Source organism: Symphalangus syndactylus, chromosome 1 (genome assembly GCF_028878055.3).
Source record: "Symphalangus syndactylus isolate Jambi chromosome 1, NHGRI_mSymSyn1-v2.1_pri, whole genome shotgun sequence".
Classification (NCBI taxonomy): domain Eukaryota; kingdom Metazoa; phylum Chordata; class Mammalia; order Primates; family Hylobatidae; genus Symphalangus; species Symphalangus syndactylus.
The window spans coordinates 7,115,068-7,136,645 of record NC_072423.2 but is presented as its reverse complement, the minus strand read 5'-3'; the positions used below and the strand labels follow the sequence as shown (position 1 = coordinate 7,136,645).

Sequence of the window (21,578 nt, the reverse complement as noted above, 5' to 3'; positions counted from 1 at the left end):
AGTTGACTGTCCACAATGACACTGAGTTCTCAAAGCTGTTGGGATGTAGTTTAGGGCCAGATCTATGCATGTGTCGTTCAAGGGTGAGTCCAGAAACGTCACCACAGTGTCCCCAGTCTTCCTCACCACAGAGTCCCCAGCCTTCCCCACCACCTCGCCACAGTCCCCAGCCTTCCCCACACCTCACCACAGAGTCCCCAGCCTTCCCCACCACCTCACCACAGAGTCCCCAGCCTTCCCCACCACCTCGCCAGAGTCCCCAGCCTTCCCCACCACCTCACCACAGAGTCCCCAGCCTTCCCCACCACCTCGCCAGAGTCCCCAGCCTTCCCCACACCTCACCACAGAGTCCCCAGCCTTCCCCACCACCTCGCCACAGAGTCCCCAGCCTTCCCCACACCTCACCACAAGACTTTTTCTAGTTCACTCTCTTCTAAATTTGAGCATTTTTTTCGCATCACACATGAATGAACTAAGCTCTAATTTAAGGCACGTTTAAGCTGTAATTTAACATTCTCATTCCAAAAGAGACCATACAAACCACACAAATCCTATATAAAGGACCAAGCACAGGTGTAAAATAGAGAAACGTGGCACCCTGCAGAATCTGCTGACTGTGTCTGTTTTGCCCAGGGCTTCCCATATGGCTGGGCCTGTTCCAGTGTAGACGGAGGACGCCCGGGCACGTGTTCCAGTGTAGACGGAGGAGGCCACGGCACGTGTTCCGGTGTAGATGGAGGACGCCCGGGCACGTTTGCTTTGGCTGCTTTGACAGACAACGTCCCTCCTCACAGAGCGGCCACACAAGTTAACTGTGAACAATTTTCAAACTATCTTCAGTGAAACAGTCAAGCAACCCAAACCTAGAGAGACAGCTTTTAGCTTCCATTGTAAAATCAGGTAAAGCCATGTGGTCTGTAACTTGGAACGCCCCCAGCTGCCAGGTGTGGCTGGGGAAGGGCTGAGGCTCACTGCGGCACCCACACCACGGCCTCAGGTGGGGACAAGTGGGAAGGTGATGCCCGAGCCCAGCCCCCAAGAAGGAGGAGCAGAGCCTGGAACAGCCTGGGCTGCTTTGCTATCCGGAGGGAAATCGGGGGTCGGGGCCACTCCTGAGGCCCCAACCACAGGCAGAGCCCAGGCCCATTCAGAGCCCACCCTAGGAGGGGGCTGGTTAGCCCTGAGGGGCCAGTGGGGACCTGGACATCTCCTTTCCGTCCCCTTCCCTGCTGCCGCCTCCAACACACAGAACCCCACGGAGCCAGGCACACCAGGAGGCAGGCGGCTGGCCACCCCCAGTGAGGATTCCGCAGTGGCAGAGCTCAGGCCTACACACAGCCACAAAGAGGCAGATGCTGGGCTCCAGAGTTCTACCCGGGACACAGCCCTCGTCAGACGGGGGCCAGCAGGACGTTCAGCTGAAGCCTGATCCCAGGACCACCTGTCCCTGTCCCCGGGTCACTGCCCGGCACCCTCACTGTTAGCGTCCCCGGGGCCCTGACGCACAGGTGTGCTCTGCAGCACAGCAGCTGCAGGCACGGAGCCATCACTGGGCTGGGCTCTGCTGGTTGCGGGGACATTCCAGCTGCTGGGACGCTCTGTCAGAGAAGATGGCTCCACCACCGTGGCACGGGGACTGGAATCCCAGCCACCCCCACCCCCAGCTCCCTAGCTACATCATTTAGAAGGCAGGGGAGCAGGGAGGAGACGGCAGCAGGGAGGAGACGGCAGCAGGGAGGAGACGGCAGCAGGGAGGGGACATGAGCACAGAGGGCACAAAGCAGGGAGGGGACAGGAGCAGGGAGGGGACAGGAGCAGGGAGGGGATGGCAGCAGGGAGGGGACAGGCGCAGGGGGGTAATGGCAGCAGGGAGGGGAAAGGAGCAGGGAAGGGACAGGAGTGGGGGGGGACAGCAGCAGGGAGGGGACAGGAGCGGGGAGAAGGCAGCAGGGAGGGGACAGGTGCAGGGGGACAGGAGCAGGGAGGGGATGGGCATGGGGGTGACAGGAGTGGGGGGACAGGAGTGGGGGGACGGCAGCAGGAAGGGGACAGGAGCGGGGGACAGGAGCAGGGAGGAGACAGGAGCAGGGAGGGAGCAAGGAGGGGACAGGAGCAGGGAGGGGACAGGCGTGGGGGGACAGGAGCAGGGGAACAGGAGCGGGGGAATGGCAGCAGGAAGGGGACAGGAGCAGGGAGAAGGCAGCAGGGAGGGGACAGGCACAGGGGGGACAGGAGCGGGGGGAATGGCAGCAGGGAAGGGACAGGTGCGGGGGGACAGGAGCAGGGAGGGGACAGGAGCGGGGGGGATGGCAGCAGGGAGGGGACAGGAGCAGGGAGGGGACAGGACGGGAGCAGGGAGGGAATGGCAGCAGGGAGGGGACAGGAGCAGGGGAATGGCAGCAGGGAGGGGACAGGAGCAGGGAGGGGACAGGACGGGAGCAGGGAGGGAATGGCAGCAGGGAGGGGACAGGAGCAGGGGAATGGCAGCAGGGAGGGGACAGGACGGGAGCAGGGAGGGAATGGCAGGGAGGGGACAGGTGCAGGGGAACAGGAGCAGGGAGGGGACAGGAGCGGGGGGATGGCAGCAGGGAGGGGACAGGAGTGGGGGGGATGGCAGCAGGGAAGGGACAGGTGTGGGGGGACAGGCGCGGGGGGGACAAGAGCAGGGAGGGGACAAGAGCAGGGAGGGGACAGGACGGGAGCAGGGAGGGAATGGCAGCAGGGAGGGGACAGGTGCAGGGGAACAGGAGCAGGGAGGGGACAGGCGCGGGGAGACAGGAGCAGGGAGACAGGAGCAGGGGGACAGGAGCGGGGAGAAGGCAGCAGGGAGGGGAGAGGAGCGGGGGGGATGGCAGCAGGGAGGGGACAAGAGCGGGGGGGATGGCAGCAGGGAGGGGACAGGAGCGGGGGGGATGGCAGCAGGGAGGGGACAAGAGCGGGGAGGGGACAAGAGCCGGGAGGGGACAGGTCGGGAGCAGGGAGGGAATGGCAGCAGGGAGGGGACAGGAGCAGGGGGATGGCAGCAGGGAGGGGACAGGAGCGGGGGGATGGCAGCAGGGAGGGGACAGGTGCAGGGGAACAGGAGCAGGGAGGGGACAGGAGCAGGGGGATGGCAGCAGGGAGGGGACAGGTGCAGGGGAATAGGAGCAGGGAGGGGACAGGTGCAGGGGAATAGGAGCAGGGAGGGGACAGGATGGGAGGGGACAGGATGGGAGCAGGGAGGGAACGGGAGCAGGGAGGGGACGGAAAACAGGCTTGCAGCTCTGCAAATTATTAAACAGGGCCACATCCAACTGGCGATTCCACCCCCAGGTAGAAGGAAAAACTACGTCCACATAAAAACTCGTTCGTGAGTGTCTATCACATGTAACAGCCTAAACGTTAACCAACCAAATGTCCCTCAGCTGAAGAACGGAAGAGTAAACATGGCAAATCTATGGAAGGAACATTTTTCAACCACAAAAAGTTAACACTGACCCTTCTGCAGCATGGATGAACCCTGAGAACACGAAGTGCAGGGAAAGAAGCCAAGCACAAGGTCACATATCACCAGGCCACGTATCGCCAGGCCACATATTGCCAGGCCACGCCACCAGGCACCACTGATGTGGCGTGTCCGGAAAGGCAAGCCCATGGAGATGGGAAGTGGAGGAGTGGCAGCGGGGGTGAGGAGGCTGGGGCAGTGGGAATGACTGCCAGTGACCGCAGGGTTGCTTCCTAGGGTGCGGAAAATGTTCTGGAATTAGACCGTGGTGCTGGCTTGGCGGCCCTGTGAGTATGCTCTGATGTGAGTCACATCTCAGGCGGGTCACAGTTTGTAATGTTCCAGAGCCTCCGCTGAACCCTCCGGTCACACGGGCCAGCCTGCGTGCACCGAGCTCACTTCATGTTAACCCAGGCGTCCTGTGCAGCACTCACTCCACTCAGAACTGCAGGGGCCTGCTCTGCATCAAAGGCATAAGGAAAGGCACAGTGGGTGAGGGGGGGGTCTGAGTGTCATGAAGACGTGGCCCAAGGGGAGACATGCCACACGCCCAGAGGCTGAGGACCCACACAGCCTGCTCTAGAGTTTGGGTAAGAGCTCGGCTTCTGGATCCAGCCCATGTCCTGGCTGGACAGGGGCAGCCCACGGTGACCTCACTCGGCCACCGTGGTCACACACTGTCGGGGTCCGCACAGGCACCTGCCAGGCTCTTCCACAGCCACGGTGTCTGTATTCTGCATTTCAGGCTCCTCCCCATCTGTCAACACCGACGCACCCCCGCTGCCCTCATCATCTACACCCACCTCACCCTCCAATCCTTGTTAGGGAACAGTCTTCAAATCCAGTAAAAACTGGAGGAAGAGGAATGCAAACACTCAGAGAATCCGCCCTTCAGAGCCTGCTGTGTTAATCAGCAAAGCTGTTTCTGAAGCTTTATCACGTCTCATTACTGGTTCAGAACCTACGACCACGTAGTATTTTCTAAAGGGAAGTCACTGTTCAAAAATGCCTCTGGCAGTTGCTCCAAAATAGAAACCGTGTGTGCATGGCTGTGTGTGTGTGTGTGCATGGAGGCAACTGTGCACGCCGGCCTGTGCACGTGTGTGCAAGTACATGAGACGCAAGACTTTCCAGAAGCAGGGCTGCTACGACATCAACTCGGGAATTCTTGAGTCGCTCCCTATCAAACATCCGAGAGACCTTCGGTTTAATGTGGAGCTGAGGCTGCGGCTCCCACAGCAGAGTCCAGGCAGGATCTACGCCTCCCTCACCTAGGGCAGTGGCACTAGCAGGTCCCCAGAGAAAAGGACCTGAGGTTCAGACTGTCACGTTTCAGGCTCATGTCACCATTCGCCACCAAAGTCTTGATTTTTTTGTTTTTTTACACAGAGTCTCACCCTGTCGCCCAGGCTGGAGTGCAGTGGTGCGATCTTGGCTCACTGCAACCTCCACCCCCCAGGTTCAAGTGATTCTCCCGCCTCAGCCTCCTGAGTAGCTGGGATTACAGGCACCTGCCACTACACCTAGCTAATTTTTGCATTTTTAGTAGAGATGGGGTTTCACCATCTTGGCCAGGCTGGTCTTGAACTCCTAACCTTGTGATCCACCTGCCCTGGCCTCCCAAAGTGCTGGGATTACAGGCGTGAGCCGCCGCGCCCAGCCCAAACTCTTGGTTTTTTAGGTATCTGTAAGTACATGTGTGTGCACATTTTAAATACGTCATCTTAAACACGACCCTGGAGATTAATAGGAAGCACACGTGATCTATCAAACCTGCATTCAGAAACCACTACCCACAATGGCTTCAAGAATCACAAATCCTGACAGGGCGGGGGGTACGACGCCCCCATCAGGCAGGTTGGAGCACACAGGAACCTGAGACGTCTCTGACCTGCCTCCAGACGGGGGGCGGTCTGACAGCAGGAAGTGGGGGTCACTCCAGCCCACCCCAAGGCTGCCGTGGACGGGGAGGAACAGGCAGGTACCACAGGAGCACCCAGGAAGTGGCAAAGGGGAGACACCCCCGCCGCCCAAGCCGCGTCTAGAGAGTGAGTGGAATCCAGGCCGGGGAGGGCTGAAGATCCACGGAGCGGTGGCCTGGACCTATGCGGAGAAGCCGGAAGACCACACGGCAAGGGGGGCAGAGGTGGGGACCCTGTGCCCCACAGGCTGCAGTGCCAAGGGAGGAAGGTGGGCAGGGCCCACAGGCCCAAGGAGACGGAGCTTCAGACGCGCAAGTGGAGCCGGCTCCAGACTCAGCCCTGCCCAGAGGGAGCCTCAGGAACAGCCCCCACGTCACCGGCCCCAGACCTGCAGGCCCTGCCTTCCCCAGGCTGCCAGGTGGAACATGGGGGGCCGACACCCCGTGGCGTCTCGGGTTGTGGAAGGCAGCTGCTGGGCCTCCAGAATTCATGCTCAGGTGATGCGTGCGGCACAAAGGCTGGGCCTGGTCTTGTTCCCTTTCCCATTTAGTGAGAACCCTCCCAAAACCTTCCTTCAGGCCATGCAGAGGCAACATCCCCACAAACAGACCCCAGACTCGTCCAGCCAGGCATGGGGTGAGGCTGGCTGTGTGTTCTAGCGGCAAACGCCTTCTCTGTTCCAGTGGGAAAACCGCCCAACGGTCACTCTTAAAAGCACAGACCAGATGAAGTGGGCCTGGGGAGGGCTGAAGCTCCCCGCCGCAGGATGGCAGGCAGCACGGCTGGGCCAGCCCCATCCCCTCCCCATCCCCCTGGGGCCGGGCCAGCCCCATCCCCTCCCCGTCCCCCTGGGGCCGGGCCAGCCCCATCCCCTCCCCATCCCCCCAGGGCCCACCCTGTCCCCTCCCCATCCCCCCGGGGCCGGGCCGGGGCCTCAGTGCAGAGACTCTCCGGAGTTGCCCCAGGGCTCATTAACGTAACTACAGCGTGAAACAAGCAACCACACACTCCATCACTCCGAGCCGACCCGACGCTGCTGCTCCTGGTCCCCCTTCCTGACGAGGATACACAGGGTCTCAGCGGTCCCGCACCTGAAGCTGGCTGACCTCGCTGCCCACTTCCTCCGCAGAGACTGCTCCACCTCCCTCAGCCTCAGCCTCAGCACCCCATCCAAGCCCTCACAACGTGCCAGCTGTGTGGGTCACCCGTCTTCTGCCTGGCCCTCCGGGCAGAGACAGAGGCCAAGCCTCCCGTGGCCCGACGGGGAGACGGGGTGCCTGTGACAGCCTGTCCCCAGCCACACCTGAGGTTTATAAAAGCAGAAGGAAGCCTAGGTGAGCTCACAGGAGCTTGGCGCTCAGCCAGGGGGCGGGGCAAACTCAGAGGTAGAACACCTGCTCCTCCTGGGATCCCTGAGACACATTCCGAGTTGGGCAGCCAAGGAGAAGTGTGCAGGCAAAGGCCCATGACCCCGGCTCCCATCTCGCCCACACAGCACCCCCGATACTATTTTACACGTGTGTACGTGTATCCGCATCCCACACACACGGGTTTTCATCGACGGTTCCAGGCTGGTAACTCCCACAGTGCTCCCCTACCCGCGGTGCTCCCGTACCCTCCCCTACCCGCGGTGCTGCCGTACCCTCCCAAACCGCGGTGCTCCCGTACCCTCCCAAACCCGCGGTGCTCCCGTACCCTCCCGTACCCTCCCATACCCGCGGTGCTGCCGTACCCTCCCAAACCCGCGGTGCTCCCGTACCCTCCCGTACCCTCCCATACCCGCGGTGCTCCCGTACCCTCCCAAACCCGCGGTGCTCCCGTACCCTCCCGTACCCTCCCATACCCTCCCCTACCCGCGGTGCTGCCGTACCCTCCCAAACCCGCGGTGCTCCCGTACCCTCCCGTACCCTCCCATACCCGCGGTGCTCCCGTACCCTCCCAAACCCGCGGTGCTCCCGTACCCTCCCGTACCCTCCCATACCCTCCCCTACCCGCGGTGCTCCCATACCCTCCCCTACCCTCCCCTACCCGCAGTGCTCCCGTACCCTCCCCTACCCTCCCCTACCCGCAGTGCTCCCGTACCCTCCCGTACCCGCCGTGCTCCCGTACCCTCCCATACCCGCGGTGCTGCCATACCCTCCCATACCCGCGGTGCTCCCGTACCCTCCCATACCCGCGGTGCTCCCGTACCCTCCCCTACCCTCCCCTACCCGCAATGCTCCCGTACCCTCCCGTACCCGCTGTGCTCCCGTACCCTCCCATACCCGCGGTGCTGCCGTACCCTCCCATACCCGCGGTGCTCCCGTACCCTCCCATACCCGCGGTGCTCCCGTACCCTCCCATACCCGCGGTGCTCCCATACCCTCCCATACCCTCCCCTACCCGCAGTGCTCCCGTACCCTCCCGTACCCGCCGTGCTCCCGTACCCTCCCGTACCCGCGGTGCTGCCGTACCCGCAGTGCTTCTGTAGTTCTTGTCGTGACGTTGGGGTGCTTTAGGCCTCAGGAAACAGAATCTCTCTGACCTTTTGCCCTCTGTTCACCTGCCCAGGCAGGACTCTAACCCTCATTCCAGAGAGGGTCCTGCCCACATCCTGGAGGAAGGAACGTGCACAGAGGCCAGAAGAATCTCAACAGACCCTGCTGGATTCACGTCACACCCTTAGGTCCAATCACATTTCAACACCATTGTCCATCACCCTATCCAATGAGGTCTCCCAAGCAGACAGGCTTTGGGAGACTCCGGGGAAAGCTGAATTTGCGGGAGCCGGCAGGAGGGTGAACAAGAGCTCATCTGTGTGCCGGGAGGGTGGCAGCCCCACTCCACAAGACCGAGCTCCTGCCTGGGGACCCCTCCACAGCTCCCTCTGTGTATCCCCTCACTCGGCAGTTTATGTCTGTCCTTTAAAATGCTCTTTGTAAAATATCAGTAACCATGTTTCCCAGAGCTCTGTGAGCCGCTCCAGCAATGTCTAAGTGTGGGTGGCATCTGGCGCTGTCTCTGGGTCAGGACAACTGGCAGTACCCGCTGCAGGACGGACTGCCTGCTCAGTGCTGGGGAGAAGAGCGCACACCCCTGCACACGGAAGTGTGTGTGCTGCTTATTGTGGTGAAGTGAGAACAGGAAGAGCACGTCCAATGTGTTTCTTCCACACACAGACCCTCGTTCCACAGGCGTTTCTGGAGTCTTCCCCGGGTGTGAGAAGGGCAGACCTCGGGGCCTAAGACAGGCCTGCCTGCAGGGCCGCCTCGGCCAGCATCTGGAAACTTGGGTTTGAAGAAGATTCCCACGTCCCCCACAGCCGACGGGGCAGCCCCTGGGCTGAGACCTTGAACAACATGCCTGAGCTGAACAGCAAAACCTGCTCACCTGGAATCGGGAGCAACGGCTCCTGCCAAGCCCGGGGCCCCTGGGAGCAGCCCCCTCAGAGGCCTCGCCAGGCCAAGGCCACACACGGCCAGCTCCTTGTGGGAGGGGCCAGGAGGCCGGCATGTAGGGTCCTGATCCACTGGACCCTCACCACGAGGCTGTGGTGACGCTCAGGAGGGCGCAGGCCTGGCACCCAGGCACCTCCCACAGATCTCCAGGTCGCAAGCTCAGCACCCGGGCACTGCCCACAGGATCTCCAGCTGTGGGGTGGCTGGGGACCCCACACTCCGCCGGATGAGGCCCACATCCAGCCAGGGAGCCCACACACAACGCCTCTGCCCTGAGACCCACTTTCTCTCTGGGAGCATCCCTGCCTTTCGGGCCCCACACCGAAGCCCTCAGGGCTGCCACTGCCCAACCCAACAGTGAGGGAGCCTGTTCCAGGCATGGACACCCTCTCAGGCCTCCACACACCCTCGCCCAAGAAACCCCAGCAACCCCCGTGGTCTTGACTCACTGTAATCACACCAACCAGGGCAGCCCAATCCCCACCTGCACCCCTCACCCCAACCTGTACCTACCTCACACCCATGCCAGCACCCCACACCTGGACCCACGCCCCACACCTCTACCTACAACCCACACCCATAACTGCAACCCACACCTCACACCCGTACCTACACCGTGTACCTACAACGTACACCCCTACCTACAACCCACATCTGCACCCCACACCCCACACCCCAACCCGTACCACACCAATGCCAGCACCCCACACCTGGACCCATGCCCCATATCTGTCCTACAGCCCACAGCTGCACTCCATACCCCACACCCCAACCCGTATCTACACTTCACACCAATGCCAGCACCCCACACCTGGACCCATGCCCCATATCTGTCCTACAGCTCCACAGCTGCACTCCATACCCCACACCCCAACCCGTATCTACACTTCACATCTGTACCTACGTCCCACACCCATACCTACACCATACACCCATAACTGCAACTCACACCCATACCTACAACCCACATCTGCACCCCATATCCCACACCCCAACCCGTACCTACACCCCACACCTGTGCCTACAACACACACCCATAACTGCAAGCCACACCTATAACCCTGACCTGTACCTACATCTCACCCCCTACCACCACCCAACACCTGCAACAAGCCCTCCTACCTTTACCTATCACCGGCAACTAAACCTACACCCCACACAACCCCCGGCCCTCACACCTCTGCCCACACACCAAACCTGCAAATACTCAGAGGTCTGTGAAAGCCCTCAAGGGAGTGCTATGGCCCTGGGCACCCGTTCTCGAACACAAAAACACGTCAGCCCCTCTCTTCCAGGCTGTTTCCCACAAATAACAAATCCAAGAATAACATTCCCTCCAAATCACAGCCTCAGCATCTGTGTCGGAGACCAGACTCAAGCAAAGTGTGGGGGCCCAGGGTGTCCTCAGTGAGAAGCGGGCACCGGGGGGGTCCTCATGAGGAGCGGGCACCGGGGGGGTCCTCAGTGAGGAGCGGGCGCCGGGGGGTCCTCAGTGAGGAGCGGGCACCGGGGGGGTCCTCAGTGAGGAGCGGGCACCGGGGGGGTCCTCATGAGGAGCGGGCACCGGGGGGGTCCTCAGTGAGGAGCGGGCACCGGGGGGGTCCTCAGTGAGGAGCGGGCACCGGGGGGGTCCTCATGAGGAGCGGGCACCGGGGGGGTCCTCAGTGAGGAGCGGGCACCGGGGGGGTCCTCATGAGGAGCGGGCACCGGGGGGGTCCTCAGTGAGGAGCGGGCACCGGGGGGGTCCTCAGTGAGGAGCGGGCACCGGGGGGTCCTCATGAGGAGCGGGCACCGGGGGGGTCCTCATGAGGAGTGGGCCTGGGGGCTGAAGGTGTGAGGGACTAGAGTTTTCTGCCCCTGTCACAGCGAGCAGATTTGTTTTTATTACAATGCAATTTCCATCCAGGACCTTGACTGAGCCCGTGGGAATCACGCTGCTCGCGTTGTGCCCTACCTCTGGCGGTCACGGGGGCGTCCCGGCACGCACTGGTGCAGGGCGCCCAGGCATGGTCTGTGGTTCCAAACATCAGCCTGCCTGGGCTTCTACCACATACCTCAGAGGCCGGAGGCTGTGCTGGGGCCAGTGGGGAAAGACCGAGGACAGTGTCCAAGGCAGCCCCCAGACCACCTTCCCTGCCCCACCAGACCCGCCCTGAGTCCGGGCCAGGCTGCAGCCACTGCACTCCTCCTGGCTCGGTGGGCTGAGCCTGCTCTGCCCCGTCTGGCCAGGCACTCAGACATCCCTCCCACTGGAAGGTTCCACCTCAATGGCCCTGAAGGAGCAGCTCCCAACCCCATGCTCGGTCGTGTGCCAGCAAGAAGGTCTCGGCTGCCCCTCACGCGGCCCACACAAGCTCATCTGCTCCAGTGCGAGGTCGAGGGGCCAAGGCCTATAAACCTGACTATTCTTTAACCAGCAGCTTCACAGGTCAACGTGGGAAATACACAGCCAGACACATAGGCGTTTGATTTTTACCAAATCTGCAGCCACGTGGTGCCTCTGGAGCAGTGGTGCTTCCGTGGCGGCATCCCCGGCCTACCTCATGCCCTCCGTGGACCGGTGGCGGTGGTTGCGGTAAAGCTGCGGCACGCCCAGCATGGCTTCGGTCAGCACGGCCAGGAAGCCCAGGGTCTCCACAAACAGGGCGGAGTCAATGGACAGGTAGGTGACGTAGCCTGCCACGCCCGTGAAGGCCAGGACACACTGCACGTAGTCCGAGAAGCTGCTCCACTGCCAGAAGTGGTGGGGGTCGAAGTCTAGGGCAAGAGGGAGAAGCAGCCTCAGCACAGCTTAGGGTCCAGGTGAGGAGTCAAGGTCAGTGAGGAGAGACAGGAACCGAGTGAGAGGTCAAGGTCAGAGGAGAGGTGGGAACTAAAAGGTCAGGGTCAGTGACAAGAGACTGGAATCGAGGGAGAGGTCAGGGTCAGAGAAGGAGAGACAGGAACCGAGGGAGAGGTCAAGATTCAAATTAATCTTAATCTCTGAGAAGCTGTACAGTGCAGGGAGTGCCCTGCACTGGAATCTGATGCCTGGGTTGGGGCGCAGCCCCCCTCGGGTTAACCACGGTCTCCTGTTCCTCAGATGTTACCAGGAAGAGACAGGGACCAAGCCTAGGACATTCTGAGGATTCAATGAGTTGATCTTGAGTTCCACAACACGCCTCGGCCACGGTGAGGCTCAGTAAATCCGTACCATATCCCTCCTGCAGGATGTCGTTTGCTAGATGATGTATTCTGTAGAAACCACACTCATAAGCACTCTCAGAAATTAGCAAATTAAAGGAGGCAGGTGGACATGTGCAGTCCAGGGGACACAGCTGCAGGGAAAAGGTGAACGGAGACAAACCTGCAAAGAAGCCCGCAAGGCCCGCACCTGACCTGTCCTTACAGCAGCAGGGCCAGGGCATGGGCTGCAGGGGTGCGGTGATGGGAGGCGGTGAGGTCCAGGGGGTTGGGGGTGCTGAGGGGTGAGGTTAGAGGGATTGGGGGCGTTGGGGTGTGGTGAGGTTAGGGGGACTTGGGGGCATCAGAGGGCAGAGAGACCAGGGGTGTCGGGGGCTGGCTGCCTGTGGGGCTGGCAGTGCAGTGAGGGCAGGGGTGGCCAGGCTGTGCACCTTCTCCCCATCCCCCTGGACCCTAGATCTGTGCCCCACTTCCTGCTCCACCCTCTCTCACTCTGAGTGAGACGCTGCTCAGCATACGAGCTGGAAAGGGGCCGCACAGGAAGCAAGGCCAGAGGAAGGATGGGCATGGTATGCGGCACCTCCCAGAACATAGCAGGGCATGGGCTCACATGTATTTCATGAAGAAGCCCAGCTGCAGTGAGGGGGGGCTGAACAGGATGGGCTGTGGACAGGGGGGCCATGGATGGGGGGGCATGGACAGGGGGGTGGAGGACAGGGGGGCCGTGGACGGGCGGGTGGTGGACAGGTGGGTGGTGGATGGGCTGTGGATGGGTGGGTGGTGGACGGGCAGGCAGGGGGCGCTGTGGATGGGTGGGTCATGGATGGGCAGGTAGTGGATGGGCAGGCTGCGGACGGGCGGGCTGTGGACACAGGATGCCAGGTGAGGGTTTAAGGGACTTGGGAAAACCAGGTCTAAGGTCCATCTCTGGGAGACCTATTTTAGTTTCCCCAGGAAGGAGTCAATTGGCAAATGACTAACAGAAAATCCTCACTAAACAGTTTCTGAGAAAACAATGAACCTGGACGCTTACCTTATACCATATATGAAATTTAACTCAAAATGGATCAAAAACCTAAAAATAAGACCTGAAACTAAAACTCTCAGAAGAAACATGAGGAAAAACTTCAAGACACTGGATTTGTCAATGAATTTTTAGCTGTAAAACCAAAAGCACAGGCAACAAAAGAAGAATAAAAGATAAACTGGACTTCATCAAAATCTAAAACACGGCCAGGTGCAGTGGCTCACACCTGTCATCCCAGCACCTTGGGAGGTTGAGGTGGGAGAATCACTTGAGCCCAGGAGGTCTTGAACATAATGAGATTCTATCCTTACAAAAAAAAATAAAAAATTAGCAGGGCGTGGTGGTGCACAACCTGTGATCCCAGCTACTTGGGAAGCTGAAGCAGGAGGATCCCTTGAGCCCAGGAGTTCAAGGCTGTGGTGAGCCATGGCTGTGCCACGGCACTCCAGCCTGGGTGACAGAGTGGGACCTGGTCTCAAAAAAAAAAAAAAAAGGCACTGGCGAGCCTAACCGCACACCTCAAACACCCTCAATTCGTGCATTTACCACTCACGGGCCGGTGGAGGGGCTCCCGAGGGTGGCAGAGGGACGGCAGGGAGAGAGGCATGAGGTAAGGCAGCTGAGATGCAAGGGTGCAGGTGGGGGCAGATTTCCAAACAGAACGTGGCCTGGTGCACGGTGGAGTATTACTCAGCCACAAAAAGGAAGAAAGGGCAGATTCATGCAACAAACAGGACACCAAGTGACAGAAGCCAGACACAGGAACACACGCTAATGAGTCTGTTCCCATGAAGTGTCCAGCACAGGTGAGTGCACAGACAGCAGACAAGCGGCTGTCGGGCTGGGGGAAGACGGAGCTTGGGAAAAAGAAGGAAACTGGTTCAAAGGGGTTTCTTTGGGGTGATGAAAGGCTCCCTAATGAGACAGTGGTGACAGCTGCACACTCTGTAAATATACTAAAAACCACCAAATTGTGTACTTTTAAATGGTGATAAAATTGTGAATTTTATGTTATGTAAATTTATCTCTAATTTTAATGCATAACAAAATAACAAATTTTAATGTATGTGACTTGCCTTATACCAAAAGATGCAGATGTAAGTATCTACTTATTTTATTAATAAGTATCTACTTATTAGTAAATACTTATTCAGCATTTTCTGATGCTGAAGTTGAAAATAGTTCCTTCAACTCCAAGTTTGGGAATTAAGGTGCTTCCATTTGTATCCAGAACAATTTGAAATAAATTTAGCAGCCATCTACCATTAGCCGTCAGCTCACATGTGCTGGGGAATTGGAGCAGGTGGCGGGGAGGAGCTGGGTAAGGAAAACGCTGGCTGGGGCTGACCTGGGGTGGCTCAGACAGCAGGAAATGAGATCTCTAAGTTCAGTCAGGAGAAGTCGGAGGACACGGGGGACACCTGGTGGACATGGTGACTCCTGATCTGTCAGGTAGAAAAGAACGTTTTCTACACTTCTGAGAGATTCCTGTGTCAGGAGATTTTCATTAATAGTTTTTTAAATCAGCAAATAAGAGAGAGGCGCCTGGCAGTCCTCCCAGAAGAGCTGGCCCTATTCCGAGGGACCTGGGTGGGGAGGGCACCCTCCTTTCCAAAGCAGCCAGGCCCCCGCACTGCTGAGCCCGACAGAAATCCAAGAGGGCAGGTGGCTGTGGGAGAGGAGGGGCTCTGAGAACAAGAACAAAAGGGCAAGAACGCAATTAGGATGCACACCCATGGTCACGCAAGGTGCTGACAGAAGAGCTGACAGCCGGCAGTGCAGACACACGCCGTGACTTCCTGAGATGTGTTTCTAGATAGCGACACCAAAGATAAGGCTTGAAAACGAGGCATTTAATGCTGAACGAATGTTTCCAGGCTTGGGGGGGCTCACCAGAGGCCCACCCTGGCATGCACTGAGCTCTTGGGACCCTCAGCTGCCTGCAGAGAACAGCTGATCCTCAGAACCTTCCGTCGCACGGGCGCGGCTGCCCTCAACTCACAGACAGACCTCTTCCAGCACCCCCCATGGGGGGCCCTGTGGGAAAAGACCAGCTCCAGTCCAACTGCTCCTGGATTAAAAAGCAATTTTACCACTTGGGGAATGTGCACCAGGAGACCGTCTCCTAATGGGCAAGGAAGATCCGATTTCTTGTCAGATCGTGTTTTCATGTCTACAGGAGCGCATGAGAGAGCCTGGTGTAAGAGGATCTGATGGCCAACGTGTCCAAGGCATCGGAGCAAGACCAACTCCATCGTGAACAGGGGCTGGGTAAGATGAGGCTGAGGCCCGCTGGGCTGCGTTCCCAGACAGTCGGGCATTCTTCATCACAGGATGAGATAGGAGGTCGGCACAAGATACAGGTCAGAAAGACCTTGCTGATAAAACAGGTTGCAGTAAAGAAGCCGGACAAAACCCACCAAAACCAAGATGGCCACAAGAGTGACCTCTGGTCGCCCTCACTGCTACACTCCCACCAGTGCCATGACAGTTTACAGATGCTGTGGCAGCATGAGAAAGTTACCCTATATGGTCTAAAAAGGGGAGGCATAAATAATCCACCCCTTGTTTAGCATATCATCAAGAAATAACCATAAAAATGGGCAACCTGCAGCCTTTGGGGCTGCTCTGCCTATGAAGTAGCCATTCTCTTATTCCTTTACTTCCCTAATAAACTTGCTTTCACTTTATGGATTCACCTCAAATTCTTTCTTGTGCGAGACCCAAGAGTCCTTTCCTGGGGTCTGGGTGGGGAGCCCTTTCCAGTAATAAACGTGAGAGGGACAGAGAATGGCAGACAGCTTCCTGTTGGGACTGGGACAGCTGGAGGGCATCACAGCACTGGTTTCAAACACTGAACGGAGAACTGCCATGCAGCATGAACCTGGGCACATCAGACCCCTGCAGCACCCTCAGGACCCGCAGATCGCACACTCGATGGGTGCTCACAGGACGTGAATGGCATCTCAGTAACGCCAAGCGCCACCCCAGAGCCACAGGGTGCCTTTCACTGGGCCACGGAGCCTCCTGGGCCACGCGGCTCAGGGATATTCTGGAGGGGAGGAAATTGCTTTTTTTTTTTCATGGTTCTTGTATGAATTCTAATTAAGAGACATTACATTCAGAATTATAGCACTCATAGCGATAGTTTTCAGAAGACTGTAACAGCTTCTTTGCTACTTAAGGGGAACAGATGCTGCAGCTGCTTACCGGAGTGACTTCTTAAACAAGTGACTACCACCACTCTAATTTTCCTAGTTGTAGCTCTGTTACAGGTTACTGACTGCAAGCGTTGGCAAAGAAACTGTTCTTTTAAGCACTTTGGCGCTCCCTGGAGTGACGGCCATTCCCAGCAGCTAAACTGTATCATACTCCCACTTCAACTTTGTGACTGTTTCAGTATTTTTAAAAATACAAATCGACTCTCCATGAAAAAACGAAAAAACTTCCCACTTCCTTCAAATCCCTGGTCCAGGCTCACCGGGCCTCCTGCAAGCTGCCCTTCAGGGCAGGTCCCAGCCCCACCTGCTGCGTCTGCTTGTCCACCCCACTCCAGCTGAGCAGACAGAGCCTGTCCTTGGAAACGGCCGGGCCACCTGGGAGGGGAACAAACAGGCACTGCCCAGGCCCGGAGCTGCAGGCAGGGCTCAGCAGGACCCCAGGCGGGCACACAGGGGCTCATCTGGAGGCACCTGAGGGGTACAGGCTACAGTCGGGAGAGCACAGACAGGAGGCCCCCGAGGCCACCTGGGCCCACTTTTACTTTATCCTAAGGATCAGGGACACGAGAGGATTTTAACAAAGACAGCCACACCACCTGCTGCAGAATGAGTATAAATGCCCTTCTTAGCCTTCGAGGCCGGCACTGGCCTCGCTGACCCCTCTAATCCTGCCACCTGTGCAGCAGGTGGCAACAGGGACAGGCAGACGACACAGCTGGGGCCAGAGGACGACGCAGAGAGACCCACACCAGAGACCCTCGGAGAGTGACAGAGCCCCCGCCCAACCCCGGTGAGTGGGACAGGCTGAGTGGGGACTGAGCACGTCCAGGGCCAGAGCGGGAGGGGGCAGCCGTGCCAGCTTCCAAAGAGGACCCTGGGAAACAAACACCCTCCCACTCGGCAAGGACAAATCAAGCAACTGCCGAGACAGGCGTCGGCGTCCCAACCCAAGGCTGCACAGACAGACGAGCACTCACCGCTACACTGCCCTAACAGCTGCTGAGACTCACGTTCCTGCAGCCACCTCAGCCAGAGCCAGGGAGGCCCTGGGAGAGAGGAGCCTGACGGGCCCCGTCGGGCAGCCTTGCCTGCTCTCAGCCTCCTCATTTTCAGGAGCCTTTTCCTCCCTTTATCCTAATTGACATCGGGCCCCTCATTTGCTCAGAGTCTGCTCAGTGGGGCACCCAACGGTGGACAAGTGAGAGAGGTGAGGGGCTGGGCTGTCACCGTGGCCAAGGGAGCCATGGCCCTCTGGCCTGAACGGCTTCTGCCCGAAATCAGGACACCAACACGGCGTCATACACAGCAGAAACAGCCCAGAAAGGCCCCAGCCCAGATGTCACTGGAATAAACAGTTTTCCCCAAGTCACTTTAAAATGAAAGTTTTGGGATACATACTTCTAAAGAGGACCTCAGGACGGTTCCAGAGTTCCTCCGTGACACACCTGATGGAGAATGCTTGGCTGCTGCATTTACTCAATGCAGCCATTGAATAGAAACACAAGAGTGTTGCTCTCCCAGCCTGAAACATTCTTCACACTTCCAGCCATCAGGGTTTCAGCCAGGTCAGAAACAACAGAGGCGGTAGGCTCTTCCAGAACAGCAGAGCGAGGTTCTCCACAGACCCTCTCCAGCAACATCACTGCCAGTGGTGAACATTACAAACAGCACCCACTTGAAGTCCCTAACATGTCTTAGGGACACACGGCGAATGGAGAAACGCTTATCCAAGAAAACCACCTAAGTGGCAGGAGGAACAGCAACTCTGTGACACTTGGGCCACAACCTGCTTCCCCATCCCCATGTGACAAAAGCTCTACTCCCAGCAGGCAACCAAGAAGACAGGCTCCCTCTCCCCGAGTGCCACTGCAGCAGTGGCAGGTGCCCGAGCTCTTCATCACGCACTCAGCTCCTGTCTGCCCAGGCTCCCTTCCTCCACTCAACCCCCACCCGTGGCGCAGGGGCAGAGGACACTGAGCGTCCCTTGTCCCTGCCTCAGCTTGCTCACTGGGAGAGGTTCCACCCAAGCAGGGGCAAACTAAGACGACCAGAGGCAACAACTCACTTCCCGTGCAGCACTCGGAGCAGAGCTGTCACCCTCAGAGATCCAGAGGTTCTGTCCTGGGGATGGCGCTATCAGGACAGAGAGCTCCGTAGCTCTCCCTAGAGGGACTCCCTACTTAGAGCAGGTACAAGTTCAAGTGTAAGGATGCTAACAAAAACAACAGAGACCTCAGCAGCCAGCAACTAAGAGGAGCTAGAAGGTCCATGATGAGCTCAAAGTTTATCAAACAGACCCAGAAAGGACAACCAAGAGGAGCCCTCCTGGGAACAGAACCACCACCAAACACTGGCCTCAATGGCCACCCTGCCCAGCTGTGGGGAATACATCCCCCAGGGCATCACCAAATCAGCCGGCAGCCACCAATGAGTGGAGGCCAACAGCTGGTTTGACCACCAGAAGCTTAACAGGAAGATCAGGGAGGGTCACAGCCAGCCAGAACCACCACATCTGAGGGAGAAGAGGTCCAGAGACTGCATTAGTCCAGCCAAATCACAAAACAAACAAGCAAACAATAAGTCATCCTTCCCCCAAATGGGGGAATCCGTATCCACAGCTGCTACTATAGTTTACCTAAAATGTCCAGCTTGCAACAACAAAACAAAATGAGTTGTACAAAGAAACAGAAAAGTGTGGTTCACACAGGAAAAAAATAATAAGCAGGACACAAACTGCTTTTGAAGAGGCACAGGTGTTGGACTCGGTAGAGAAAGACTTTAAAATAGCTATTATAAATATGTTCAAATAACTAAAGGGATCCATGCGTAAAGAATTAAAAGAAAATATGATGACAACAACTGATCACATAGAGATTATCAATAAAGAGACAGAAATTCTAAAAAAAAGAACCAAGTGGAAATTCTGGCGTTGCAAAGCACAACTAAAATTTTAAAACTCACTATAAGGGCTCAGCAGTAGATTGAGCTGGCAGAAGAATCAGTGAATTCAAAGAAAGATCAATAAAGACTATGCAACCTAAAGAACAAACAGAAAATAGAATTAAGAAAAAAGAACACAGTGTCATAGAAAGGTGGGATGACAGGAAAGGGCACCGGCACATGCAGAATGGGTGAGATCGAGGAGAGGAGAGAGGGGAGCAGAACAAAACATTCAAGGAGATAATGACTTTTGAAAACTTCCCAAATATGATGAAAATATTAATCCACATACCCAAGAAGCTCAACAAATTGCAAGCCTGATAAAGAGATCCACACCCTGACACATCACAGTCTAAATGATGAATGCCAAAAAACAAAGACAAAATCTTGAAAGTAGCAAGAGAAAAATAATTTATCACTTACAAGGAAACCCCAATAAGATTAACAGCTGACTTCTCATCAGAAACAATGGAGTCCAGAGGGCAGTGGAATAACATATTCAAAGCACTGAAAAGAAAAAAAAATCATCAACCAAGATTCTTATATCTAGTAAAACTTTTTTTAAAAATAAGGGGAAAATAAAGATTCCCAGATAAACAAGAACTGAGAAAATCTGTTGCTAGTAGGCACACCTTACAGAAAACAAGTGTTTCATGCTGAAAACAAGCGACATCAGATGCAATTCAAATCCACATAAAGAAAGAGCACAGGTAAAGGTAATGATGGAAGTTATTATAAAAGATGACATCGTTCCATGTCTTCTCCTTTCCTCTCTTAGTTGACTTAAAAAGTAACTGCATGAAACAATATGTATTGTATTGTTTGGGGGCCTTTAATGTAAAGAAATGTAATATATTTGACAATACTATTAATAGCACAAATGAGATGGATGGGATCAAAACTGTATTAGAGAAAGAAAATGACTGTAGGTGGTAACTCAGTCTCAGAAAGAAATGAAAGGAACCACAAATGGTAAATAGGGTTAATATAATAACTCCATAATATGCTTGTTCTCCTTTCTTTTCTCAAGTTCTTGAATGACATAAAATGTATATAAAGGAACAATCAGAAAAATATATTGTTAGGTTGTAATATATGTAGACATAATATGTATAATAATCATACCATTTAAAAAGGGAGGAGGAAATTGAACCATGTAGGAGTAAGGTTCCTGTCACTGGAATTAAGTTAGTATAAATTTGAAGTAGATTCTGATAAGTTAAGATGCATATTGTAAGCCCTCAAGTAACTACTAAGAAAATAATTCAGAAAAGATTATTTAAAGAAATTAAAATGTTACATTAGAAAATATTTACTTAATACAAAAGCTGTAAAGGAGCAACAGCTAAGGGGAAAAGGCATGGGATATACAGAAAACAAAAAGTAAAGTAGCAGACGTAAATCTGAACATATTATAACATTAAGTGTGAATAAAATAAACAATCAAATCAAAGGGCAGAATTGCCAGAATGGATTTTTTTTTTAAAGATCCATTGTATGAGGCCGGGCGCGGTGGCTCAAGCCTGTAATCCCAGCACTTTGGGAGGCCGAGGCGGGCGGATCACGAGGTCAGGAGATCGAGACCATCCTGGCTAACACAGTGAAACCCCATCTCTACTAAAAATACAAAAAATTAGCCGGACGTGTTGGCAGGCGCCTGTAGTCCCAGCTACTCGGGAGGCTGAGGCAGGAGAATGGCATGAACCCAGGAGGCGGAGCTTGCAGTGAGCCGAGATCGCGCCATTGCACTCCCGCCTGGGAGACAGAGCAAGACTCCGTCTCAAAAAAAAGAAAAGAAAAAAAAAAAAAAAAAAAAAAAGATCCATTGTATGTATACAGAAGACTCATTTTAAATTCAAAGATATAAAAAAGTTAAAAGTAAAACAATGGGAAGAATATATCAAATGGCAACCACAGGAGATGTGCATGTGATGACACTAATATCAGAAGAAACAGATGTCAAAACAGAAAATATGCATATACGTCCCTAACAAACAACAGTGCCCCAAAATACATCAAGCAAAAACTGACAGAAGTGAAAAGAGAAAAAGATAATTCAAAAATAGTTACAGACTTCCACACCCACATTTAGTAATGGACGTAACAACTACACAGAAGAAAAATAAAGAAATCGTAGACTTGACCTAACAGACAACCCTCCACCTTCACCCAACCACAGCAAAATGCACATTGAATATTCTCCAGGACAGATCATATGCTAGGCCATAAGATGTGCCTCTATTTAAAAGTACTGGAATCTGGCTGGGCGTGGTTGCTCATGCCTATAATCCCAGCTCTTTGGGAGGCTGCAGTGGGTGGGTCCCCTGAGCTCAGGATTTCGAGACCAGCCTGGTCAACATGGTG

General features: G+C 55.8%; 1 protein-coding gene across 4 annotated transcripts in view; it reads right to left on the bottom strand.

Annotated features, from left to right (window-relative positions):
* The window catches only part of SLC66A2 (solute carrier family 66 member 2), a 49,429-nt gene that overhangs the window by 5,513 nt on the left and 22,338 nt on the right, over positions 1–21,578 (bottom strand). For 3 of the 4 annotated variants that reach the window (XM_055295892.2, XM_055295901.2, XM_055295884.2), the window contains one exon: positions 11,384–11,600. The exons of the other annotated variant lie outside the window; for it this stretch is intronic. In XM_055295892.2, the coding sequence (XP_055151867.1) occupies positions 11,384–11,600 (217 nt within the window). The remainder of the gene's footprint in view (positions 1–11,383; positions 11,601–21,578) is intronic. 4 annotated transcript variants of the gene reach the window in all.